The following is a 26,498-nucleotide window of genomic DNA, read 5'->3' on the forward strand; positions in this document are numbered from 1 at the left end:
GTGGTGACCCTCGCCCCATCCTTGTTTGTGAATGACTGAGCATTTCATGGAATCTACTTTTATACCCAATCATGGCACCCACCTGTTCCCAAATTGCCTGTTCACCTGTGGGATGTTCCAAATAAGTGTTTGATGAGCATTCCTCAACTTTATCAGTATTTATTGCCACCTTTCCCAACTTCTTTGTCACGTGTTGCTGGCATCAAATTCTAAAGTTAATGATTATTTGCAAAAAAAAAAAAGTTTATCAGTTTGAACATCAAATATGTTGTCTTTGTAGCATATTCAACTGAATATGGGTTGAAAAGGATTTGCAAATCATTGTATTCCGTTTATATTTACATCTAACAATTTCCCAACTCATATGGAAACGGGGTTTGTATATCTGGATATGTTTAGGCCATGTCACGATACACCTTATATATGTGGATATCTTTAGGTCATGATATATATGTGGATATTTTGCCTTAGCCTTGAATGAACACTTGATTCATATAATGACAGCAGTATGATGATTCTATGTGTACATTAAAACATTCTTCATACTGCATTAATATATGCTACTTTTAAACTTTCATGCAGAGAGGGAAATCCCAACTAAGTCAATTTAGCAAAAGTGTATTTATTAAAGAGTTATTAAGCAGTGGCACAAACATTCATGTCATTTCCAAACAGAAAGTGCAAGATTGTCAGACTTTTTAAAACAAGCTATTAGTGCACTTTTGTGCATGATGTCACTAAGATGACATATCAAAACAACACTCAATTAAAGTGCACTTTTTGTACAGAATGCCACTACAATAGTTTAAAACAAATAAAGTGCACTTTTGTGCATGATGTCACACAAGATATTTCAATAAGTGTTAAATAAAAATGAGCTGCATAATAGGAAATCAAATAGTGTATGTCCTTCACTGTGTGGTAGGTTCCTGCAGACGTTATCTCCTTCTGTTGTTGACTATTTGTTTCATACGGTGTTGATGTGGAAATGGTTGCTCGGGCATTTTGTGGGTGTGGCACCGAACGGAGATGTTGACATGCGGAGTTTCAAGCACTCTTCATTCTCTAGCGAGTAACTTTTCAAATGATGCTACACATTAGCAGTAATGCTACTTTTTGTAGCAACGCTTTTGCCGCATACTTGACAAATTACGGCTGTCTGTTCAACATCTTACCGCTTGAAGCCAAACGATGGACCCCCTGCTGTTTTTTGGGGGAATTAATTCTTCCTTAATTTGTTACCAGATTCGCACCTTCTTTCTCTCGTATTACCGCTTGCACATGAGCTAATTTTACCCATGTCGCTACCTCTCTGCTAAATTTACATATACCGTATTTTCCGCACTATTAGCCGCCCTGGGTTATAAGCCGCGCCTTCAATGAACGGCATATTTCAAAACTTTGTCCACCTATAAGCCGCCCCGTGTTATAAGCCGCATCTAACTGCGCTAAAGGAATGTCAAAAAAACAGTCAGATAGGTCAGTCAAACTTTAATAATATATTAAAAACCAGCGTTCTAACAACTCTGTTCACTCCCAAAATGTACGGTAATGTGCAAATGTGCAATCACAAACATAGTAAAATTCAAAATAGTGCAGAGCAATAGCAACATAATGTTGCTCGAACGTTAATGTCACAACACACAAAATAAACATAACGCTCACTTTCTGAAGTTATTCTTCATTCATAAATCCCTCGAATTCTTCTCCTTCGGTGTCCGAATTAAAAAGTTCGGCGAATACGGGATCCAAAATGGCCGGCTCCGTCTCGTCGAAGTAATCGGAGTCAGTGTCACTGTTGTCCAGCAGTTCTGTGAATCCTGCCTTCCGGAAAGCTCGGACCACAGTTGTGACCGAAATATCTGCCCAGGCATTTACGATCCACTGGCAGATGTTGGCGTAAGTCGTCCGGCGCTGTCTCCCTGTCTTAGTGAAGGTGTGTTCGCCTTCGGTCATCCATTGTTCCCACGCCGTTCGCAGTCATGCTTTAAATGCCCTGTTGACACCAATATCGAGCGGTTGGAGTTCTTTGGTTAATCCACCCGGAATGACGGCGAGTGTTGTATTTGTGTGCTTCACTTGTTTTTTGACACCATCTGTGATGTGGGCGCGCATGGAGTCGTATATCAACATGGACGGAGCTGCGTGAAAAAAGCCACCCGGCCTCTTCGCGTAAACTTCCCTTAACCACTCGCTCATCTTTTCTTCATCCATCCATCCCTTCGAGTTAGCTTTTATGATGACGCCGGCTGGAAAGGTCTCTTTTGGCAAGGTCTTCCTTTTGAATATCACCATGGGTGGAAGTTTCTGGCCATTAGCATGGCAAGCTAGAACCACAGTGAAGGACGACTTCTCATTCCCTGTGGTGCGAATATTCACCGTACGTGCTCCCGTTGTATGCACAGTGCGGTTCACAGGAATATCAAAAGTCAGTGGAACCTCGTCCATGTTGATAATGTTCTCTGGCCGGATCTTTTTTTCAGCTATCTTGTTTTTACAATATGCACGGAAAGTAGCCAGCTTTTCTTGAAAGTCTTTAGGCAGTTGCTGTGAAATAGTAGTCCGTGTGTGGATGAAGAGATTGCGTCTTTTCATGAACCTGAAACACCAAGAAGCACCACCTTTAAAATCATCCAGGTGAAGTTCGCTTGCTAGCGCTGTTGCCTTCATTGGAATAGTGATGGTGCTGACACTTCTGCTTGCTGCTCTCTGCTCAACAACCCACTGTTCGAGTTTGTCCTCCAACAGTTGCCATCTTGCTTTGTTCCCTCGGAAACTCTGTTTTGTCTTCTTTACCTGGCGCAGGTCATCTTGTTGCTTCCTCCACCTACGCACCATTGATTCATTTATGTTATATTCTCTTGCTGCTGCTCTATTTCCGTGTTCTTCGGCATGACTTATTGCCTTAAGTTTAAATTCTGCATTATACGCGTGTCGCTTAGTAGGAGCCATTTTGTGGTCTTTACAGATGTAAACACACAAAGGAAATGAAACGTAATACCCGCGCGCTTCTTCTTCTACGGGGGCGGGTGGTTGCTTACCGTAGAAGAAGAAGAGCTTCCTCTTCTACGCGGAAAAAAGATGGCGGCTGTTTACCGTAGTTGCGAGACCGAAACTTTATGAAAATAAATATTTATATTAATCCATATATAAGGCGCACCGGGTTATAAGCCGCACTGTCAGCTTTTGTGAAAATTTGTGGTTTTTAGGTGCGGCTAATAGGGCGGAAAATACGGTACATAAAGATGTGTTTTCTTTTGTATTATTTTTTGTAATGAATTAAGTAACGTTTACCTTTGTGAGAATGTGAGATATAACAGGATGATGCATACATTTATCATTTGTTTTCAAAACGCTTACAAATAAGTGGGACCCCATTTTTATGACTTGATGGGGTCCCTGGGAGCCCATTTTCAAAGTTCCTAGCGCCAAGACTGAAGACAAGTGTGAAAGTAAATGGTGAGCAAGGGGAAAATAAAAGTGAAAGGTGTGAGTGGTGTGCACTCACCCACTGTGCCAGCGAGGGGGCGCTGCGGCCCAGCAGGTCCATGGCGTTGAAGACGATGAAGCAGCAAACACAGGTGAAGATGTGACCTACAGACGACACCAACCAGGTTCATCTCTGACGGACACAAGTCAGCTGCTCCAAGATGGCGTCTCACCCCAGGTGGCGCTGTGCGTGTAGACGCTCTCCACCCGCACCGTGACGGCGGGGAACACGGACAGCGTGACGGCGAACACGCAGGTGACGCAGGCCGCCATGATCCAGATCTGTGCACAACACGGAGGCGTCAAGGAGGTCCTGGTGGTCATGGCGATGAGGGTCTCACCTTCTTGAAGACCAGCAGGACGGAGGAGCGCTCGCCGTGGTCCTCGCTCACCTGCTCCTTCTCGTCTGTCCAAGCACAAGAAGATTCAAACCCTGTCGCTGTGCGTGTGTGCGTGCACGTGACTCACCTGCGCTGCTGAGCAGAACCTTCGTCTTCATCGTCTCCTCCTCTTCATCACGCCTGCTCAGGTGGAAGCGAGCGAACGTCTGGCGGCGACAGGAAGTACAAAATATGACTTTTTTCTCATTTTTAGGACTTTTTATCTCACAATTATGTGGAATTTTAATCCCATAATGTCAACTTGTCCCTCATAATTATGACTATTTTATAATTACGACTTTATATCTCATAATTATGGAATTTTTATCGCAAAATTTAGATTTTTTAAATCTCATAATTACATCTAATAATTATGTAATAACATAATTACAATTCTGATATTTTATCTCTTTATTATGACTTTTCATCTCATAACTACAACTTTTGAACTTATAGTTTCGACATTCTATCTCATAATTCGGACATTTTATCTCAAAATTGACATTTTATCTCATAAATATGACTTTGTATCTCATAATTTCGACATTATCTCACAGTTCTGATATTTTATGATTTTATTATGACTTTTTATCTCATAATTTCAACATTTTATCTCATGATTTCATCTTTTCGCTCACAAGCACGTTTTATCTCATAATTATGACTTTTTATCTCATAATTTCGAGTTCTTTATCCCATCATTACAACTTTTTCTCATAATCTGACATTTTATCTCATGATTTCGACATTTTATCTCATAAATTTGACATTTTATCTCATAAATATGACTTTATATCCCACCATTACAACTTTTTATCTCATAATCTCGACTTTTTATCTCATAATTTCGACTTTTTATCACAAAATTTCGACATTTTATCTCATAAATATGACTTTATATACCACCATTACAACTTTGTGTCTCATAATTATAACATATACCATAATTTCGACATCATGTCTTATAATTTCGACATGTTATCTCATAATTTCAACATTTCGTCTCATAATTTGGACATCATATCTCATAATTTCGACATGCTATCTCATAATCATGACATTCCGCCTCATAATTTAGAGATGTCATCTTATAATAGTGACTTCTTATCTCATAATTTCGACTTCATATCATAATTTCGACATCATATCTAATAATTTTGACATATCTCATAATTTTGACTTTTCATCTCAACATTACAACTTTATCTCATAATTATGACATCTTATCTCATAAATTTGACATTTCATCTCATCGTTTCGAGATTTTATCTCATAATTGTGACTTCTTATCTCATAATTATAGTTGTGACTTCTTATCTCATAATTTCGACATTTTATCTCATAATTTCGACAATTTATCTCATAATTTTGACATTTTATCTCATAAATATTACTTTATATCCCACCATTACAACTTTTTATCTCATAATTTCGACATATCTTATCATTTCGACATGTTATCTCATAATTTCAAAATTTGATCTCATAATTTGGACATCATATCTCATAATTTCCATGTGCTATCTCATAATTATGACATTTCGTCTCATAATTTAGAGAGGTTATCCTATAATAGTGACTTCTTATCTCATAATTTCAACATCATATCTCATAATTTTGACTTTTTATCTCATAATTTCTACATTTTATCTCATAATTTTTTACTTTTTATCTCACCATTACAACTTTATCTCATAATTATGACATCGTATCTCATAAATTTGACATTTCATCTTATCATTTCGACATTTTATCTCATAATTGTGACTTCTTATCTCAATTATAATTGTGACATCTTATAGAATAGAATAGAATGGACTTTATTGTCATTATATTTGCATATAACAAGGTAGTGGGAACAAATATGGGGTAAAAAAATAAATTACACAACAGGTAATAAAGAAAAAACTAACAATTGAAATAAACAGCCTACTATCCAATAAAAATAATAAGATATGAGATACTAAATTATCTCATAATTTCGACATTTTATCTCATAATTATGTGGAACTTTAATCCCATAATGTCAAATTTTCTCTCATAATCATGACTTTATTTTATAATTACGACTTTTTATCTCATAATTTTCAAAACGTCCTTATTTTGTCGGGAAATCCAGTTTTTGTCCTTCTTTGCCGACGTCTTCCTCCTGTTTGTTTGTGTTGCTGATGTTCCGTGATTCCGTCAAACAACGCGACAGAGATGGACGGACACGAAGACCACAGAAAATAAATCCCGGCCAAAAATGCTAACTTTGTGTGAATATCTTGACAAATAGGAGATGATAAATATTATTAGTCGTAGTATTTGGCCCTGAAAAACTCATATCGCTGGATTTCTAATTTTAATAAGTTTCCTAGCGCTTGTCGGATGAAGGTAAGAGGACAGGTGTGTGATCACCAAGTGAGGCAGCAGCAGGTAGCACAGCAGCGTTCCCAGCGTGGCCACACACGGCGTGATGAAGTATCCCAACGCCGCAGACTCCATGTCCGGGTTCCCTGCAACACAATGTGGGACTAGGAACACAAGCTGGAGTCCAGTCTGGTCCGTACTTGGTACACCTACTGAAGTGCAGAACTGTCCCACATCCATGAATCTACTACTAATACACTTCCTGTTAGTTAGTTAGTTAGTCCCTCCCCTTTCGCTACGTAGCCAAGATGGCGACCATAGAGTGTGCAGCACTGCAAGTACACGCTCGTGTACTCAAACCAGTTGGGGCCTGATGGACTGAAGTACTAAAACAGGTGCAAACCTGACAGCACACGGTCTACTAAACTTGCGAGCAGAGGATGGCCTCTGTTTAGTGAGCAGAATGAGAGGCGTGTCTTAGTGAATATGCAAATGACATGCTAATCATCACAACGCCCAAAATACTGGGAGGAGAAGAGGCGAATATAATTCATGTGATTTAATAATACCACAGTTCTGTGTGGCTGGCAACATTTTGGACTGTCTATTCAGCAACATCCTTTTCTAATTGTGTAGCTACAGGAGGACATAAAGGGCTAATACGATGCATTTTGCTGTCCTTTATTATTTTAATGACGTTAGTTTTGTCCACATGTATTATTGAAATATTTCTCATATGAAAAAAACCTTCTTGAAGTATGTATTTTTGCGTATTGAGCGGAGTAATAAAATAATAATAATTAAAGCTGCAAGCAACGATGGACGAGACCGATTTTTGCTGGTGTTTCCCGCCTTTACCCATTCAACAACGTATTGTGTGTAGAATTTAGAGGACAGAAATGAATTGATTCCATTTCACATTGTCATTATAGAGTATTGTGTGTAGAATTTTGAGGACAAAAATGAATTAATTCCATTTCACATTGTCATTGTCTACTGTTAGTCCTAAGTGTCCCAATACTTTTGTCTAGTGTTAGTCCTAAGTGTCCCAATACACATTACCTACCTTCTCTGCATTGTGTGCTCACGCTGGTGCTTCCTGCTTTTAAGCGGCCATCTTGAGACGGCAGCAGCGCAGCAGCATCAGCGCAGCGGTTCTTTGAAGGGTCATAAAATCAAAACCGTAGCCGTAATTAAAACTCTTTCATCAACTTTCAATCACAAGGGTTCAATCTCTCTCCTGTGCTAGTTTGAAGCCGACACGACAAACGCGCTCAGAGGAGATCATTTTTGAAAAAAGGTGACCGGTTTTTACAAAACTTTTGTTTTGAAGGGGAAATTGCAAACTTCCTGTTGATTTTAGCTAGGGGTTGTCAATACATGAAATGTAGGTCTAAGTGAGACTTACATAGAGGTTTTTGTTTCATGTCTCTACGACATTCGTACTGGAAGTTACAGGCAGTTTTGTCTGAGTTTTCTTCCTCGGAGCAATTGTGTCTGTGTTTTCTTCCTAGGGGGCACTAGAGCGCAATTTTGAGTTTTGGGGTTTGGTTTTTTTATTTGATCGCAATTTTTGCCAGTCCTGATGTGTGTGTCCAATTTGGTGAGTTTTTAAGCATGTTAAGGGGGTCAAATAGCAGCTCAAAGAGGCAAAAATTACTGTTTTTACGAAATTTTTGTTTTGAAGGGGGAATTGCAAACTTACTGTTGATTTTTGCTGAAGGATGTCAGTGTATGAAATCGAGGTCTAAGTCAGACCTACATAGAGGTTTTTGTTTCATGTCTCTAGGATATTCCTACTGGAAGTTACAGGCCGTTTTGTCTGTGTTTTTTCCGAGGGGGCGCTGGAGCGCAATTTTGAGTTTTGGGGTTTGGTTTTTTATTAGATGACAAATTTCGCCAGTCCTGATGTGTGTGTCCAATTTGGTGAGTTTCTAAGCATGTTAAGAGGGTCAAATTACAGCTCAAAGAGGCGGTGGTATAATAAAGAATAATAATAAAACGTTACAAAAACAATAGCATCCTCTGTCTCAAAGGGACATTGCGGTCCCTAATAAGTGGTGTCAATGTAGAAGCACGGCTCGACTGCTTGTAAAATGCCCACAAAAAGTGGTAGATGTCTCCTGCATGTTTGGAAACCAAACATCACAGGTAGCAGGAGCGTGAAAGTGATGGCATTTGTGGTAAAAGCACGCAAAATACTCCTTTAAATACTACTTTTCAACTGCACACACAGTCTTAGTAAATCACACGCCCACTAATAGTACACACTAGGGTTGTCCCCATCCCAGTATTTTGGTAACTACACCAAAATCTATTTCATGACTTCATAAACAATAAAATGACAAAAGATTTCATCCATCCATTTTCTACCGCTTGTTCCTTTTTTGGGGTCTTCATGATGATACAAAATATCGATGTAATCATTGTAGTATCGACTATATACACTCTTGTACTTGGTATCATTACAGTGGATGTCAGGTGTAGATCCACCTTTATCGTTGGTTTTAAGACAAAATGCGTCCATTCTGCCCTTTTTATGGTCACACTGTGTCTGCTTGTAAGTACTTTGTACGTGTGCGTTGCCTAACGTGCGCCTCTGCTCTTATTACCAGCAATTTCACAACGTGACAACGGTGTGCCATCATGTCTGTAAAAAATTTTTTTAAATAGTACCGGTGTTTTTCAGAAGCGGTATAGTACCGTTTTGAATTCTTTAATTAGTACCGGTATACCGTACAACCCTAGTCCAGGGACGCAATTCTTTACTTTATAAACAATAACAAAGACATAATAAAACATATTGACGTAATGATGACATCGTAATCATTGCAGTATCGACTATGTACGGCTCTTGTACTTGGTATCGTTACCGTCGATGTCTGTATAGATCCCACCCATTTGTTTACATTGAGGAGCGCCAGCTTTTGTTAGTGGTGATGCCGGGGAGCTATCGTATCCTCCTGCAGTGTGCAGTGAAGCATGTTTAGCTGTTACTCATCCTCCATTGATAATGATACTTGTAAGAAACGTACTTTATTTGTCGCCGTGGAGATGAGGATGAGCGATTTAGAAGTACCGTATTTTTCCGCACTATTAGCCGCACCTAAAAACCACAAATTTACTCAAAAGCTGACAGTGCGGCTTATAACCCCGGTGCGCTTTATATATGGATTAATATTAAGATTCATTTTCATAAAGTTTAGGTCTCGCAACTACGGTAAACAGCCGCCATCTTTTTTCCCCGTAGAAGAGGAAGTGCTTCTTCTTCTACGGTAAGCAACCGCCAAGGTAAGCACCCGCCCCCATAGAAGAAGAAGCGCGCGGGTATTACGTTTCATTTCCTTTGTGTGTTTACATCTGTAAAGACCACAAAATGGCTCCTACTAAGCGACACACTGTGGTTCTAGCTTGCCATGCTAATGGCCAGAAACTTCCACCCATGGTGATATTCAAAAGGAAGACCTTGCCAAAAGAGAACTTTCCAGCCGGCGTCATCATAAAAGCTAACTCGAAGGGATGGATGGATGAAGAAAAGATGAGCGAGTGGTTAAGGGAAGTTTACGCGAAGAGGCCGGGTGGCTTTTTTCACGCAGCTCCGTCCATGTTGATATACGACTCCATGCGCGCCCACATCACAGATGGTGTCAAAAAACAAGTGAAGCACACAAATACAACACTCGCCGTCATTCCGGGTGGATTAACCAAAGAACTCCAACCGCTCGATATTGGTGTCAACAGGGCATTTAAAGCATGACTGCGAACGGCGTGGGAACAATGGATGACCGAAGGCGAACACACCTTCACTAAGACAGGGAGACAGCGCCGGACGACATACGCCAACATCTGCCAGTGGATCGTAAATGCCTGGGCGGATATTTCGGTCTCAACTGTGGTCCGAGCTTTCCGGAAGGCAGGATTCACGGAACTGCTGGAAAAACAACAGCGACACTGACTCTGATGACTTCGACGAGACGGAGCCGGCCATTTTGGATCCCGTAGTATTCGCCCAACTTTTTAATTCGGACACCGTAGGAGAAGAATTCGAGGGATTTATGAATGAAGAATAACTTCAGAAAGTGAGTGTTATGTTTATTTTGTGTGTTGTGACATTAACGTTCGAGCAACATTAAGTTATTGCTATTGCTCTGCACTATTTTGAATTTTACTATGTTTGTGATTGCACATTTGCACATTACCGTACATTTTGGGAGTGAACAGAGTTGTTAGAACGCTGGTTTTTAATATATTATTAAAGTTTAACTGACCTATCTGACTGTTTTTTTGACATTCCCTGTAGCGCAGTTAGATGCGGCTTACAACACGGGGGGCGGCTTATAGGTGGACAAAGTTTTGAAATATGCCGTTCATTGAAGGCGCGGCTTATAACCCAGGGCGGCTTATGGTGCGGAAAATACGGTAGCTATAACCGTTATAACAAGAGCAAGTGCTGAGTGGCACTTCAGTGTTTATGACTTCAACTTTATCGTTAGTTTTTGAGACAAAATGTGTCCATTACCTACTCAGTGGTAATGGTTAGAGCAGGGGTCCCCAAACTTTTTGACTCGGGGGCCGCATTGGGTTAAAAAAAATTGTCCGGGGGCCAGGCTGTAATATATATATATATACACATTGTCTTTATAATCCGTTTTGTCATTTAACATCAATTAACATTGATGTTCATCAACATTTAACATTGTCACGTTATCGATGGGAAAATTCCTTTTTAGACAATATGATTTGCCTGAGCGGCTAGGAGACACCGAGAGTAACAAGCGGTAGAAAATGGATTACAAATGAAAGATTTAAAAAAAATAATAATAATAAATTTAAAAAATTTAAAAATAAATACTTTTTTTTTTTTACTTGGGACGTCCTGTGGGACGGATTTTGGATGCTGGGGGGCCGGATCCGGCCCGCGGGCCGTAGTTTGGGGACCCCTGGGTTAGAGTGTCCACCCTGAGATGGGTAGGTTGTGAGTTCAAACCCCAGCCGAGTCATACCAAAGACTATAGAAATGGGAGCCATTACCTCCCTGCTTGGCACTCAGCATCAAGGCTTGGAATTGGGGGTTAAATCACCAAAAATGATTCCCGGGCGCAGCCACCGCTGCTGCTCACTGCTCCCCTCACCTCCCAGGGGGTGATGGGTCAAATGCAGAGAATAATTTCGCCAAACCTAGTGTGTGTGTGACAATCATTGGTACTTCAACTTTAATTCTGCATCTATCTCCACACTGTGTCTGCTCGTAAGTACTTCGTACGTGGGCGTTTGCCGAACATGCGCCTTCTGCTCATTTGACTAATAGTACACAATCGTTTAATTTTTTTGCCCCAGTTTGGATCTTCGTGAAGACCAGGTGTGAGCACTAGGGATGTCCTGATCCGATATTTGGATCGGATCGGCCGCCGATATTTGCCAAAAAATGCGTATCGGCAAGGCATGGGAAAATGCCGATCCAGATCCAGTTAAAAAAAAAACTCCGGTCCGTGTTTTCCAACGCACCGATTTAAATAATACATTCCACTTTTCTGCTGCTCCCTAATTTACGTTCCGCATTTTCCAGCACACCTTCGACACATCCACAGGTCTGTGGATTCTCACGCAGTTGCTTTTAGCTGCTGGCATTACACGACAGGCTCTTCTCACTCTCTCCTGTGTCTCCCTCTTACAGACAGCAAGTGCACCTTCTTACACACGTCACATACTGCCACGTCATACGTCACATACAGTACGTATACGCCCTTTCCCAGCTGAGAGGTAGCAGCATGGCCGTGTGACCAACGTTCCCTCTAAGGTGCGCGCCTGTGCAATTTCGCACTGCTCAAGCGTCCTCTGCGCATAGCAATTATATGCCACGCACAAAATCAAGCGCGTAACAATTTTCGACACACGGACACGACAGAGAAAACAGTTTTCGTCATCATTATTCAAATATTTTAACGTCTGTCGAGACGCTTATCTCCATTCGGTGCCACACGCCCACACCATCAAAATGCCGAGGCAAACATTTCCACATCGACACCGTATGAAAAAATTAGTAATTTTTTAAGTTGTGATTTCCTTCTTTGCATGAAAGTTTAAAAGTAGCATATATTAATGCAGTATGAAGAAGAATGTTTTAATGTAGACATGCAAGCCTTGAAAGAACATTTTGAAAATCAAGACTACATTTCCTGCAAATGGGTGCATTTCTACCCTATATTTTAACTTTAGATTTATTCTCATATCAAACTCTTTTGGCTGTCTTTTTGACACTTACATCCGGCGCCCCCCTCCACACCCTGGATTATAAATAATGTAAATAATTCAATGTGATTATCTTGTGTGATGACTGTATTATGATGATAGTATATATCTGATAGTATATATCTGTATCATGAATCAATTTACCGTATTTTCCGCACTATTAGCCGCACCTAAAAACCACAAATTTACTCAAAAGCTGACAGTGCGGTTTATAACCCGGTGTGCTTTATATATGGATTAATATTAAGATTCATTTTCATAAAGTTTCGGTCTCGCAACTACGGTAAACAGCCGCCATCTTTTTTCCCCGTAGAAGAGGAAGTGCTTCTTCTTCTACGCAAGCAACCGCCAAGGTAAGCACCCGCCCCCATAGAACAGGAAGCGCTTCTTCTTCTACTGTAAGCAACCACCCGCCCGCGTAGAAGAAGAAGAAGAAGCGCGCGGATATTACGTTTCATTTCCTTTGTGTGTTTACATCTGTAAAGACCACAAAATGGCTCCTACTAAGCGACAGGTTTCCGGTTCATGAAAAGACGCAATCTCTCCATCCGCACACGGACTACTATTTCACAGCAACTGCCTAAAGACTTTCAAGAAAAGCTGGCTACTTTCCGTGCATATTGTAAAAACAAGATAGCTGAAAAAAAGATCCGGCCAGAGAACATTATCAACATGGACGAGGTTCCACTGACTTTTGATATTCCTGTGAACCGCACTGTGGATACAACGGGAGCACGTACGGTGAATATTCGCACCACAGGGAATGAGAAGTCATCCTTCACTGTGGTTCTAGCTTGCCATGCTAATGGCCAGAAACTTCCACCCATGGTGATATTCAAAAGGAAGACCTTGCCAAAAGAGACCTTTCCAGCCGGCGTCATCATAAAAGCTAACTCGAAGGGATGGATGAAGAAAAGATGAGCGAGTGGTTAAGGTAAGTTTACGCGAAGAGGCCGGGTGGCTTTTTTCACGCAGCTCCGTCCATGTTGATATACGACTCCATGCGCGCCCACATCACGCTGGTTTTTAATATATTATTAAAGTTTGACTGACCTATCTGACTGTTTTTTTGACATTCCTTTAGCGCAGTTAGATGCGGCTTATAACACGGGGCGGCTTATAGGTGGACAAAGTTTTGAAATATGCCGTTCATTGAAGGCGCGGCTTATAACCCAGGGCGCCTTATAACCCAGGGCGCCTTATGGTGCGGAAAATACGGTAAGTGGACCCCGACTTAAACAAGTTGAAAAACTTATTGGGGTGTTACCATTTAGTGGTCAATTGTACGGAATATGTACTTCACTGTGCAACCTACTAATAAAAGTCTCAAACAATCAATCAAAACACATAGAATCATCATACTGCTGTGATTATATGCATCAAGTGTTCATTCAAGGCTCAGGCAAATTATCCACATATATATGGTGTATCGCAATATGGCCTTAAAATATCGCAATATTAAAAAAAGGCCATATCGCCCAGCCCTAGTTCAATGATGCCATTTCTGTTTGTCATGTATAATTTTGTCTATTTTGTGTTTATCCTTGAATAAACAGGTCAGTTTCTTGTTACCAACCATTGTGTATTATTCAGACTCCCCTAATTCAGCTGGCTAGTTGTTATCAAGAGTACTAAAACCCTTTTCAACATGATTCTGACAACTAAGTAGGCTAAGTAACTTTAAACTTTAGTACATGCTCGGATAGGCCAGTATCGGTATCGGTCAGTATCGGTATCGGATCGGAAGTGCAAAAACAATATCGGTATCGGATCGGAAGTGCAAAAACCTGGATCGGGACATCCCTAGTGAGCACCAAGTGGCTATAGCTCCCCTCCCCCCCGACTGTCACGTCCTCACCTAGGATGGAGGACAGCATGGCGACGGCGGCGAACATCCCGGCCAGACCTTGGCCGCTCATGAAGAGGGTGCTGTAACCGGGCGGAAGCAGGCCCACCAGCCCGAAGAGGCTGCCCTGCAGGACCGCGCTGAACACTGACACACACACACACACACACACACACACACACACACACACACACACACACACACACACACACACACACACACACACACACACACACACACACACACACACACACACACACACACACACAAAGTCAGTTTGCAATGAATAGCCTCTCTTGGCTGTGTCTGTTCCACTCACTGTTGATGCACCAGATGGTCGCCATGGTGACGGCGAAGAAGGTGCGTGGCTCCATGGAGACGTGGACCAGAGCGGCGGTGAGGGAGAAGAGCAGGAAGATGGCCACCAGGCTGAAGGCCACGCGGAGGCGCTCGCTCACCCTGTGGACGTCACACCAAATATTTGGAGACACAGCTTGACCTCGGAACGGAACCGTCTCTATTGTGACCTCACCGCCGGTAGAGGAAGGAGTTGAGCAGCGTGAAGAGCAGCAAAGGCAGCTGGGAAACCAGCGCCATCCAGCTGTCGTAGTTGTAGTCCGCGCCGGTCGCCCCCGACGACGCGTTGGCCGCAGGAGGCGGGAGCAGCCGCTGGTTGAAATACTGAGCGCCAAAACACAAGAGCCGGTCAACACAGTCCGGGCTGTGGTCGTCATGGAGACACGGACACACACCTGGGAGGCGGTCATGAAGAAGTTCCACGGCAGCAAGGTTCCCACGCCCAGCAAGAAGACGGTGGCGGCCACCATGTTAGCGCTGCACACACACACACACACACACACGGAAATACTCCATTACTTTCATACTCGCTGCTGACATCTTAGCTCTCTAAGATTTACATGTCGTGACCTGAAGATGAACCAAATATGAGTGATATTGTTATTACAAGCGCCTATTTTAGCAGCGAGCTACTGCTAGCTTATGCTGCTATTGTTGACACCATAGACATGTTATAAGTAGACGCAGCGTTGGCTGCTGTGACGCGAGAAATTGGGCCGCCATCTTGAAGTGGTGACGAGGAGCTGGCAAAGCACATGTATATATCCGCAGTACTTTAAGAACTCTACTTTGAGAAAAAGTACATGTTTGTGTACACAGTAGTTGAAAAAGTACATGTATGTGTACACAGTAGTTGGAAAAAGTAACATACATGTACTTTTTCCAACTACCGGTACTGTGTACACATGTACACAGTAGTTGGAAAAAGTACATGTATGTGTACACAGTAGTTGAAAAAGTACATGTATGTGTACGCAGTAGTTTAAAAAGTACATGTATGTGTACACAGTAGTTGAAAAAGTACATGTATGTGTACGCAGTAGTTTAAAAAGTACATGTATGTGTATGCAGTAGTTTAAAAAGTACATGTATGTGTACACAGTAGTTTAAAAAGTACATGTATGTGTACGCAGTAGTTTAAAAAGTACATGTATGTGTACGCAGTAGTTTGAAAAGTACATGTTTGTGTACGCAGTAGTTTAAAAAGTACATGTATGTGTACACAGTAGTTGAAAAAGTACATGTATGTGTACGCAGTAGTTTAAAAAGTACATGTATGGGTACGCAGTAGTTGAAAAAGTACATGTATGTGTACGCAGTAGTTTAAAAAGTACATGTATGTGTACACAGTAGTTGAAAAAGTACATGTATGTGTACGCAGTAGTTTAAAAAGTACATGTATGTGTATGCAGTAGTTTAAAAAGTACATGTATGTGTACACAGTAGTTTAAAAAGTACATGTATGTGTACGCAGTAGTTTAAAAAGTACATGTATGTGTACGCAGTAGTTTGAAAAGTACATGTTTGTGTACGCAGTAGTTTAAAAAGTACATGTATGTGTACACAGTAGTTGAAAAAGTACATGTATGTGTACGCAGTAGTTTAAAAAGTACATGTATGGGTACGCAGTAGTTGAAAAAGTACATGTATGTGTACACAGTAGTTGAAAAAGTACATGTATGTGTACGCAGTAGTTTAAAAAGTACATGTATGGGTACGCAGTAGTTGAAAAAGTACATGTATGTGTACACAGTAGTTGAAAAAGTACATGTATGTGTGCACAGTAGTTGAAAAAGTACATGTATGTGTGCGCAGTAGTTGAAAAAGTACATGTATGTGTACGCAGTAGTTGAAAAAGTACATGTAAGTGTACACAGTAGTTGAAAAAGTACATGTATGTGTACACAGTAGTTGAAAAAGTACATGTTTGTGTGCACAGTAGTTGAAAAAGTACATGTAAGTGTACACAGTAGTTTAAAAAGTACATGTATGTGTACACAGTAGTTGAAAAAGTACATGTATGTGTGCACAGTAGTTGAAAAAGTACATGTATGTGTGCGCAGTAGTTGGAAAAAGTACATGTATGTGTACACAGTAGTTGAAAAAGTACATGTATGTGTACACAGTAGTTGAAAAAGTACATGTATGTGTACGCAGTAGTTGAAAAAGTACATGTATGTGTACGCAGTAGTTGAAAAAGTACATGTATGTGTACGCAGTAGTTGAAAAAGTACATGTATGTGTACACAGTAGTTGAAAAAGTACATGTATGTGTACGCAGTAGTTGAAAAAGTACATGTATGTGTACGCAGTAGTTGAAAAAGTACATGTATGTGTACGCAGTAGTTGAAAAAGTACATGTATGTGTACACAGTAGTTTAAAAAATACATGTATGTGTACACAGTAGTTGAAAAGTACATGTATGTGTGCACAGTAGTTGAAAAAGTACATGTATGTGTACGCAGTAGTTGAAAAAGTACATGTAAGTGTACACAGTAGTTTAAAAAGTACATGTATGTGTACACAGTAGTTGAAAAAGTACATGTATGTGTGCACAGTAGTTGAAAAAGTACATGTATGTGTGCGCAGTAGTTGGAAAAAGTACATGTATGTGTACACAGTAGTTGAAAAAGTACATGTATGTGTACACAGTAGTTGAAAAAGTACATGTATGTGTACGCAGTAGTTTAAAAAGTACATGTATGTGTACGCAGTAGTTGAAAAAGTACATGTATGTGTACGCAGTAGTTGAAAAAGTACATGTATGTGTACACAGTAGTTTAAAAAGTACATGTATGTGTACACAGTAGTTGAAAAAGTACATGTATGTGTACACAGTAGTTGAAAAAGTACATGTATGTGTACACAGTAGTTGAAAAGTACATGTATGTGTACGCAGTAGTTTAAAAAGTACATGTATGTGTACGCAGTAGTTGAAAAAGTACATGTATGTGTACGCAGTAGTTGAAAAAGTACATGTATGTGTACACAGTAGTTTAAAAAGTACATGTATGTGTACACAGTAGTTGAAAAAGTACATGTATGTGTACACAGTAGTTGAAAAAGTACATGTATGTGTACACAGTAGTTGAAAAAGTACATGTATATGTACACAGTAGTTGAAAAAGTACATGTATGTGTACACAGTAGTTGAAAAAGTACATGTATGTGTACACAGTAGTTTAAAAAGTACATGTATGTGTACACAGTAGTTTAAAAAGTACATGTATGTGTACACAGTAGTTGAAAAAGTACATGTATGTGTACACAGTAGTTGAAAAGTACATGTATGTGTGCACAGTAGTTTAAAAAGTACATGTATGTGTACGCAGTAGTTGAAAAAGTACATGTATGTGTACACAGTAGTTGAAAAAGTACATGTATGTGTACACAGTAGTTTAAAAAGTACATGTATGTGTACACAGTAGTTGAAAAAGTACATGTATGTGTACACAGTAGTTGAAAAAGTACATGTATGTGTACACAGTAGTTGAAAAGTACATGTATGTGTGCACAGTAGTTTAAAAAGTACATGTATGTGTACGCAGTAGTTGAAAAAGTACATGTATGTGTACACAGTAGTTGAAAAAGTACATGTATGTGTACACAGTAGTTTAAAAAGTACATGTATGTGTACACAGTAGTTGAAAAAGTACATGTATGTGTACACAGTAGTTGAAAAAGTACATGTATATGTACACAGTAGTTGAAAAAGTACATGTATGTGTACACAGTAGTTGAAAAAGTACATGTATATGTACACAGTAGTTGAAAAAGTACATGTATGTGTACACAGTAGTTGAAAAAGTACATGTATGTGTACACAGTAGTTGAAAAAGTACATGTATGTGTACACAGTAGTTGAAAAGTACACTTACCGATCAGTGGGAGCACTTGTTTTCTTCTCATTCAGCATCCTGCACACAAACAACATGGCTGTGTCACAACAATACAAACACATTCATATTGCACAAACAATCCGTCAACATTCTTTTTTCCTTCCAACTAAAAATGTTGATTGTCATAAATGTAACAATATGTTAATTGTTGTTTATTGTGTACAATGCTACAAAAATATGATCATAAGTTGTGGCCTTTTTGACTAGAAAGTGCTGCCTAAATGACCAAGGCCTCTTGTGTGGTTTACTGTCCTACAAACTTCCTTTCACATCCTACCTCCCCGGATTGTAAATAATCAAATCCATCCATCCATTTTCTACCGCTTATTCCCTTTTGGGGTCGCGGGGGGCGCTGGAGCCTATCTCAGCTACAATCGGGCGGAAGGCGGGGTACACCCTGGACAAGTCGCCACCTCATCGCAATAAATAATCAAATGTAGATACTTATTCTTACGCTCTCTGATCTCTCTCTCTATGTCCACTACTTGCTGTACATATCCTACCAAGTCAGTCCTACACTGTTTCAATGTCCATTTCTCTGATGATACAATTGTTGATGACTGAAGTGTTGATATCAACCAACCCCCCCCCCCCCCCCCCCCCCCCACACCCACACCCCGGATTGTAAATAATTAAATGTATATACTCTGATGTTTATCTTGTGTGATGACTGTATTATGATTATGATGTCTTGCCTCTGGTGAGGGCGGTCGCATTTTTCTCCGCTCCCTCCTTCCCTGCTTGCTTTCTTCGTTTTGTCTTGTCTGAACTTTTTTGAAGCCTCTTTCTTTGCGCTGTCCTCAAATCTAAACATCAAACATGGATATGATCCGCTGGACTCTCAACGCAATTGACAAAGTCTTTTCGACAAGGAAAAGAGGTTCGGGGGAGCCTGGCTGCCCTGATGGAACCATTGCTGCGGGGTACGTGAGAGACTCCTGGGATAAATGGAGAATCATGTGCCTCTCAGTCCTTTCCATCGAGGACGTGGAAGACATCTACCTATTTGGAACCGTGATCCTGGGGCACCTGCTGATTGGGCTGGGCATTGCTCTGGTGTATCGTCAAATTCGGAAGACGATGGCAGCCACTCAAGGAGCCCAACGGCTGTTTGTCGCAATGGAAGGATTGGGCCGGGCTGTGGGAACAGACTGTGGCGATTTCTGAACTGAATCGCAAAATGGATCACATCATGGAGAAGTTTGCTGAGAAGGAGAATTGAATTGAATTTGAGAGGAACCAGCATGGACAAATAGAGCAGGCAAATCATTGTTTTGACTGCTCGAAGAAAACAACATCCTAATCTACGATTTGACTCCCTCGAATGGCCTTGACGCTATCAGGAACAGGTTGTTCTGAAAAACACCCCCGAGGACACCTCAACGATGGACGCTTTTGACCTTCCTTTTTCTCAACAACACCTGGTGTCGAACTTTGAGATCGGCCCCAGTCCACAAAAACATTTCAACATCACACCCAAGTTAATTGGGCACACATGCACGCACCTGCCCCTTCCTCAACCAACGCCTTCACCACTGCTTAATTTCTGGGGTTATGGATGGCTAGTAGCGCTTTATAGCAGCAGGCCGGCCTCCAGGGCCCCAAACCCCCCCCCCCCCCACTCTGTTGTGAGTTGTTGTGATTATATGTATCATGTTTATGTGTGCTATGCTATGTGAGGTTTTTTTCCCTGGACTCAGTCTGGACCCCTCCCGAGGGTCCAGCCTTAGACTGATATTTTTTACTCTTCCCCCCTTTCCCAATATCACCTTTTTCCCACCTTTTTTAAGGAGCGCCGTAAGTGGCTGATCCGCTGGCGGTCCCGTCTTGTCCCCCTGTAACGTATGTCTACTCTTAGTGGGACTGTGCCGAAAATGAGATTTCAGTTCTTATGTGTCTTGTACGTGTTAAAGAATGGACAATAACAAAGCATCTTGAATCATCTTGAATGATAGTATATATATCTGTATCATGAATCAATTTAAGTGGACCCCGACTTAAACAAGTTGAAAAACTTATTGGGGTGTTACCATTTAGTGGTCAACTAAACCTCTCCAAGGTTTCTCATAGTCATTCACATCGACGTCCCACTGGGGTGAGTTTTTCCTTGCCCTTATGTGGGCTCTGTACCGAGGATGTCGTTGTGGCTTGTGCAGCCCTTTGAGACACTTGTGATTTAGGACTATATAAATAAACATTGATTGATTGAAACATTGAATTGTACGGAATATGTACTGTACTGTGCAATCTACTAATACAAGTTTCAATCAAAAAGAGTAGGCTTGGCTGACACCTGGCGGCCACCGGAAGTACTACAACTATGAGTCATCACATCACTGCACTTTCTGGTCACTGTGCTATTCTTACAAATTGTTAGGCAGCGATAATCTACTTGCATGGGAGCATATGTAATATGTATTCTTTATTATAACATCACGGAAGCTATTCTTCGTCACATCACTTTGGCGCCCTTTCCGGTTACGCAGCACTCCGAAATAAGAGCATCCACTACAACGACATTTTTGCTCCAACGGATAATGTTGAACACTTGAAATGGATTCAAATATTATAACACAGCAGGAAGTTACAACTATTACATCAACACTCGGCGCGTACGTTATAGTTATTTCACTTCATAAAGCAGCTTAAAGTTGAATGTTTTGAAAGTAAACTATCACCGGAAGTGAGTATTTTTAGAGAAGAAACGTGATTAATAATTAATAATAATAATAATAATAATAGATTTTATTTGTAAAAAGCACTTTACATTGAGCAAACAACCTCAAAGTGCTACAGTGTATTAAATAAATAAATAAAAATATTTTAGAAATAAAAACTAGAACTAGCACGCAAATATCTAAAAAAAAAAAAAAAAGGCTTTTTTAACCGCCACATTTCTAGACACTCGGAGCGCATTACAGCAAGTACTCATATTCATATTATTCATATTATTATTAGTATTAATCATTCATTCCTACTTTGATTTACGATAAGGTGTAATGACGGAAACGTAAGTCATGGTAGTCAAATTGGCGCCCAAAAAACGTGTATTCATACCTGCGAACACTGCCGCCCAAATTATGACAAAAAATTTGATTTATAAAAGGAGAGAATGTAAACAGGAACTCACCTGATCCTCTTCGAACTTGATCCTAATCAATGAATCGATCACGTCAAAGTTTAGTGTGAAAGCCTTCGAAGAAGCGCGCGCCTTCTTTTTCTTCTTCGGTGGTTTCCGGCATCCTCGGCGCACTGCTGCCCCCCACAGGTCTTTTTATTAATTTTTTTTTTTTTAATTTATCTCCTTCATTGATGTGCATTTTTGATTAATAGACAATTAAACTTTAGCAACTAAGCACATATTTACACACCTATGCTTGAGAAGGAACAGGATGAAGAAAATCTTATATTTCCTGCCCCCTTCAACATAATAAGTAGTCTTACATAGGGATAGCCCAGATTCACAAGCATACAAACCAAACAAATACATCTGAATATAATGAAGACAAACAAAAAACACACAAAAAAAACCAGCAAGTGCAAAACTTCATGAAGTACAAAAAAAGTAATATTCACCTTACGGGATGATACAAAGCAAATACAAAACCAGACAAAAAATAAGTAAAATAATAAATATAAAGCAAAATGTAAACACATATGTTTTTATTGTTCTGTCTTTATATATTTTTTTCAATTTGAATATATTTCTACAATCTTTTATCTCATTTGTAAAGAGAATTCCATAGTTTAACCCCCACCACTGATACACACATTTCTTTATCGGGTACTCTCCAGCGCCCTGGGAGTCATTTCTTTTTGGAATATGTTCTTTTGGGAGGACACCGGAGGTTGGAGGCGTCCCCGTTTACGATAGACGAGATTACATTTGGTATATTTATGAAATATAGCAATCATTATTAATATTATTACGTTGCAAGCTACATTTTTCATCCATAAAAGTCGATTTCTTAAAAGTAAAACCCAAATACCCCCATTGGATTGATAATTTTAAATTGTTATTAAAATCTTGGAAAATGGTATGAAAAGATATATTTTTAAAAGCCCTTAAATTATTGTCTTTATTTGATTAAGTTGTTTTAGAGTAAAATAATGCTATTTGGTAACAGTAGAAAAGAGCATCATACACGAATACAAATAGACGGAGTAGACATTGAAAGGGTAAAAGAAAATCACATTTTTGGGAGTATTAATAGATGATAAAATGAACTGGAAATCTCATATACAAAATATACAACATAAGGTGGCAAAAAACATTTCAATAATGAATAAAGCAAAATACGTCCTGGGCCAAAAATGGCTTCATATTCTCTACTGCTCACTAGTGTTACCATATCTGAGTTATTGTGCAGAAATGTGGGGAAATAACTACAAATGTGCGCTACATTCACTAACCGTGTTACAAAAAAGATCAATTAGACTGATACATAATTAGGGATGTCCGATAATGTCTTTTTGCCGATATCCGATATTCCGATATTGTCCAACTCTTTAATTACCGATACCGATATCAACCGATACTGATATATACAGTCGTGGAATTAACACATTATTATGCCTAATTTGGACAACCAGGTATGGTGAAGATAAGGTACTTTAAAAAAAATAAAAAAATAAAATAAAATAAGATAAATAAATTAAAAACATTTTCTTGAATAAAAAAGAAAGTAAAAAAATATAAAAACAGTTACATAGAAACTAGTAATTAATGAAAATGAGTCCAATGAACTGTTAAAGGTTAGTACTATTAGTGGAGCAGCAGCACGCACAATCATGTGTGCTTACGGACTGTATCCCTTGCAGACTGTATTGATATATATTGATATATAATGTAGGAACCACAATATTAATAACAGAAAGAAACAACCCTTTTGTGTGAATGAGTGTGAATGGGGGAGGAAGGTTTTATGGGTTGGTGCACTAATTGTAAGTGTATCTTGTGTTTTTTATGTTGATTTAATAATTAAAAAAAATAAAATAAAAAATAAAATAAATAAAAAACGATACCGATAATAAAAAACAAAAAACGATACCGATAATTTCCGATATTACATTTTAACGCATTTATCGGCCGATAATATTGGCAGGCCGATATTAATGGACATCTCTATACACAATGTCGGATATAGAGAACATACAAACACTTTATTTATTGACTCGAAAATACTGAAATTCCACGACATAGTGAATTTGCAAACAGCTAAAATGATACACAAAGCAAACTATAACCTGCTAGCCAAGAATGTATAACAATTCTTCTCAACTAAAGAGGAGAAATAAAACCTTGGAGGAAAATGTAATTCGTCACCCACATCTGCGGCCCTCTCCAAGGTTTCTCATAGTCATTCACATTGACATCCCACTGGGTTGTGAGTTTTTCCTTGCCCTTATGTGGGCTCTGAACCGAGGATGTCGTTGTGGCTTGTGCAGCCCTTTGAGACACTTGTGATTTAGGGCTATATGAATAAACATTGTTTGATACAAAATTGTGTGATGTATTATGCTGTAAGTGTGTTCATGTTCCAAATAACTAAAGAAAGAAAGTAAGAAAGAAAGAGTAGCCCAATTATTATTGTTTTTTAAATCTATTTCTATTGTATAAAGATGTTGATATTGTTCAACCTGGTGGATATTTGAAAATGTTACAGTATATTGGAAATGTCTTAATTTGTTTGTACATTGTGGATGTTTATTTTTGGTGCGTTCAATTAAAAAAATACTTAAATTAGTCATAAATGAACTATAACTTGAATTAAATAGAGAAATGTGGCATTACATGTCATTGATTTATTCAAGTAAATTGTATTATCTATTCGTTGAATAATGATTTTGATATTTAATTAATTATTTAATAATTTAATTAATTATTGATTTCATTATTTACATCAATGGTTCAAGGAACTTTGTAGTCATACCAGCACATAATTACTTTACTATGTACTTTAATATGTGTAGTGTATGCAGTAGTTTAAAAACTACATGATTGTGTACACATGGAAGTAGAATTGTCTCACATCAACTTATATATATATCACTATGATATTAATACATATGCATATATTAATAAATATACAAATACAAATGTGATATACAAATAAATAAATACGCCGATTTGTAAATGTATTTTTGAGATTTGAAAATATATACAAATAAAATTTATAAATATAAAAATGTGACATATAAATAAATCAAGAATTTGTATAAATAAACGTGTATTTGTAAATATAGTTTTGAGCTTTGAATATAAATATGCTTGATTTTGTATTTGTATTTGTATTGAATTTGCATATGTGGATGAGACATTTGTACCACAAACCAGATGCACAAATAAATGTGACCTACACACTCCCCTGAACAACCAGCAGAGGGCACTGCAGCCAGAGCCACACGTTGCACTGATAAGAGATCAGTATCTACATTGGGACAAGGTCATTAAACGGAATTGATACAATAAAATAAGCAGCTAGCACGGACTTTCAGATGAACTGGATAAATTAGCATTAGCTAATACAACGCTAACGTTAGCTAGCTCAGGCCTGTTGTGCGTGGATTGTTTTTGTGCAGAGAACTCCCGGGCATTTGACATATTATGCATATAATGCTCTGTGACCCAGACCGCTCTGGCTGCAGTGCATCTGGTTTGTGGTAGAAATGTCTCATCGAAACAAAATTTTCTACCATTTTCTACCATCATTGTCCCTTTTGGGGTCAAGGGGGTAAATGGTTAATGGGTTGTACTTGTATAGCGCTTTTCTACCTTTTTAAGGAACTCAAAGCGCTTTGACACTATTTCCACATTCACCCATTCACACACTGATGACGGGAGCTGCCATGTACAGCGCTAACCAGGCCCATCAGGAGCAAGGGTGAAGTGTCTTGCTCAAGGACACAACGGACGTGACTAGGATGGTAGAAGGTGGGGATTGAACCAGTAAACCTCAGATTGCTGGCATGGCCACTCTCCCAACTTCGCCACGAGCCTATCTCAGCTGCAGTCAGGCGGATGGCGGGGTACACCCTGGACAAGTCGCCTCCTCATGGCAGGGCCAACACAAATAGACAGACAACATTCACACTCACATTCACACACTAGGGACCATTTAGTGTTGCCAATCAACCTATTCCCAGGTGCAGGATTGAACCCAGGACTACTCAGGACCTTCGTATTGTGAGGCAGATGCACTAACCCCTCTCCCACCGTGCTGCCCCAAAAGACCGATCCACATATACAAATTCAATACAAATACAAATACAAAAATCAAGCATATTTATATTCAAATATCAAAAATATATTTACAAATACACATTTATTTATACAAATTCTTGATTTATTTGTATGTCACATTCTTATATTCATACATTTTATTTGTATATATTTTCAAATCTCAAAAATACATTTACAAATACGTGTTTATTTATACAAATTCTTGATTTATTTGTATGTCACATTTTTATATTTACAAATTTTAATTGCGTTTTTTCAAATCTCTAAAATACATTTACAAATATATTACATTTACAAAAATATTTATACAAATTATTTATTTATTTGTATATTTTACATTTGTATTTGTATATTTATTAATATATGCCTATGTATTAATATCATATTGATGTATATAAGTTGATGTGAGATAATTCTACTTCCATAGTCGGGCAGCTCAGTAAATCGACTGACAATTCGACGCTAAATAGAAATAATAGACTGGGGACAAGCGGTAGAAAATGGATGGTTGGATGGATGGACTAGAATATTATTTCTTGTGAACGTGTATTGCAACAAGAAGACACGTGGGGGCGCTACCCCCAACAGGGAAGGAGACAAGTCACAAACAGGTTTAGTAACGTAACATGTCCAGTAGGGGCGGGAGTGTCCAGTGCTGACAATAAAATAAAGACGAAGAAGA

General features: G+C 39.2%; 1 protein-coding gene across 1 annotated transcript in view; it reads right to left on the reverse strand.

Annotated features, from left to right (window-relative positions):
- The window catches only part of LOC133624282 (equilibrative nucleoside transporter 2-like), a 27,634-nt gene extending 5,834 nt beyond the window's left edge, over window positions 1-21,800 (reverse strand). The window contains exons 1-11 of the mRNA XM_072916442.1: window positions 21,704-21,800; window positions 18,553-18,591; window positions 15,069-15,150; window positions 14,849-14,997; window positions 14,636-14,775; window positions 14,329-14,463; window positions 6,270-6,367; window positions 3,958-4,036; window positions 3,831-3,895; window positions 3,663-3,771; window positions 3,509-3,594 (exon numbers count right to left, since the gene is read on the reverse strand). Coding sequence (XP_072772543.1) covers window positions 3,509-3,594; window positions 3,663-3,771; window positions 3,831-3,895; window positions 3,958-4,036; window positions 6,270-6,367; window positions 14,329-14,463; window positions 14,636-14,775; window positions 14,849-14,997; window positions 15,069-15,150; window positions 18,553-18,590 — 981 coding nt within the window. The 5' untranslated portion in view covers window position 18,591; window positions 21,704-21,800. The remainder of the gene's footprint in view (window positions 1-3,508; window positions 3,595-3,662; window positions 3,772-3,830; window positions 3,896-3,957; window positions 4,037-6,269; window positions 6,368-14,328; window positions 14,464-14,635; window positions 14,776-14,848; window positions 14,998-15,068; window positions 15,151-18,552; window positions 18,592-21,703) is intronic.
- Between the last annotated feature and the right edge of the window lie 4,698 nt (window positions 21,801-26,498).

This window comes from Nerophis lumbriciformis, linkage group LG27 (genome assembly GCF_033978685.3).
Source record: "Nerophis lumbriciformis linkage group LG27, RoL_Nlum_v2.1, whole genome shotgun sequence".
Classification (NCBI taxonomy): domain Eukaryota; kingdom Metazoa; phylum Chordata; class Actinopteri; order Syngnathiformes; family Syngnathidae; genus Nerophis; species Nerophis lumbriciformis.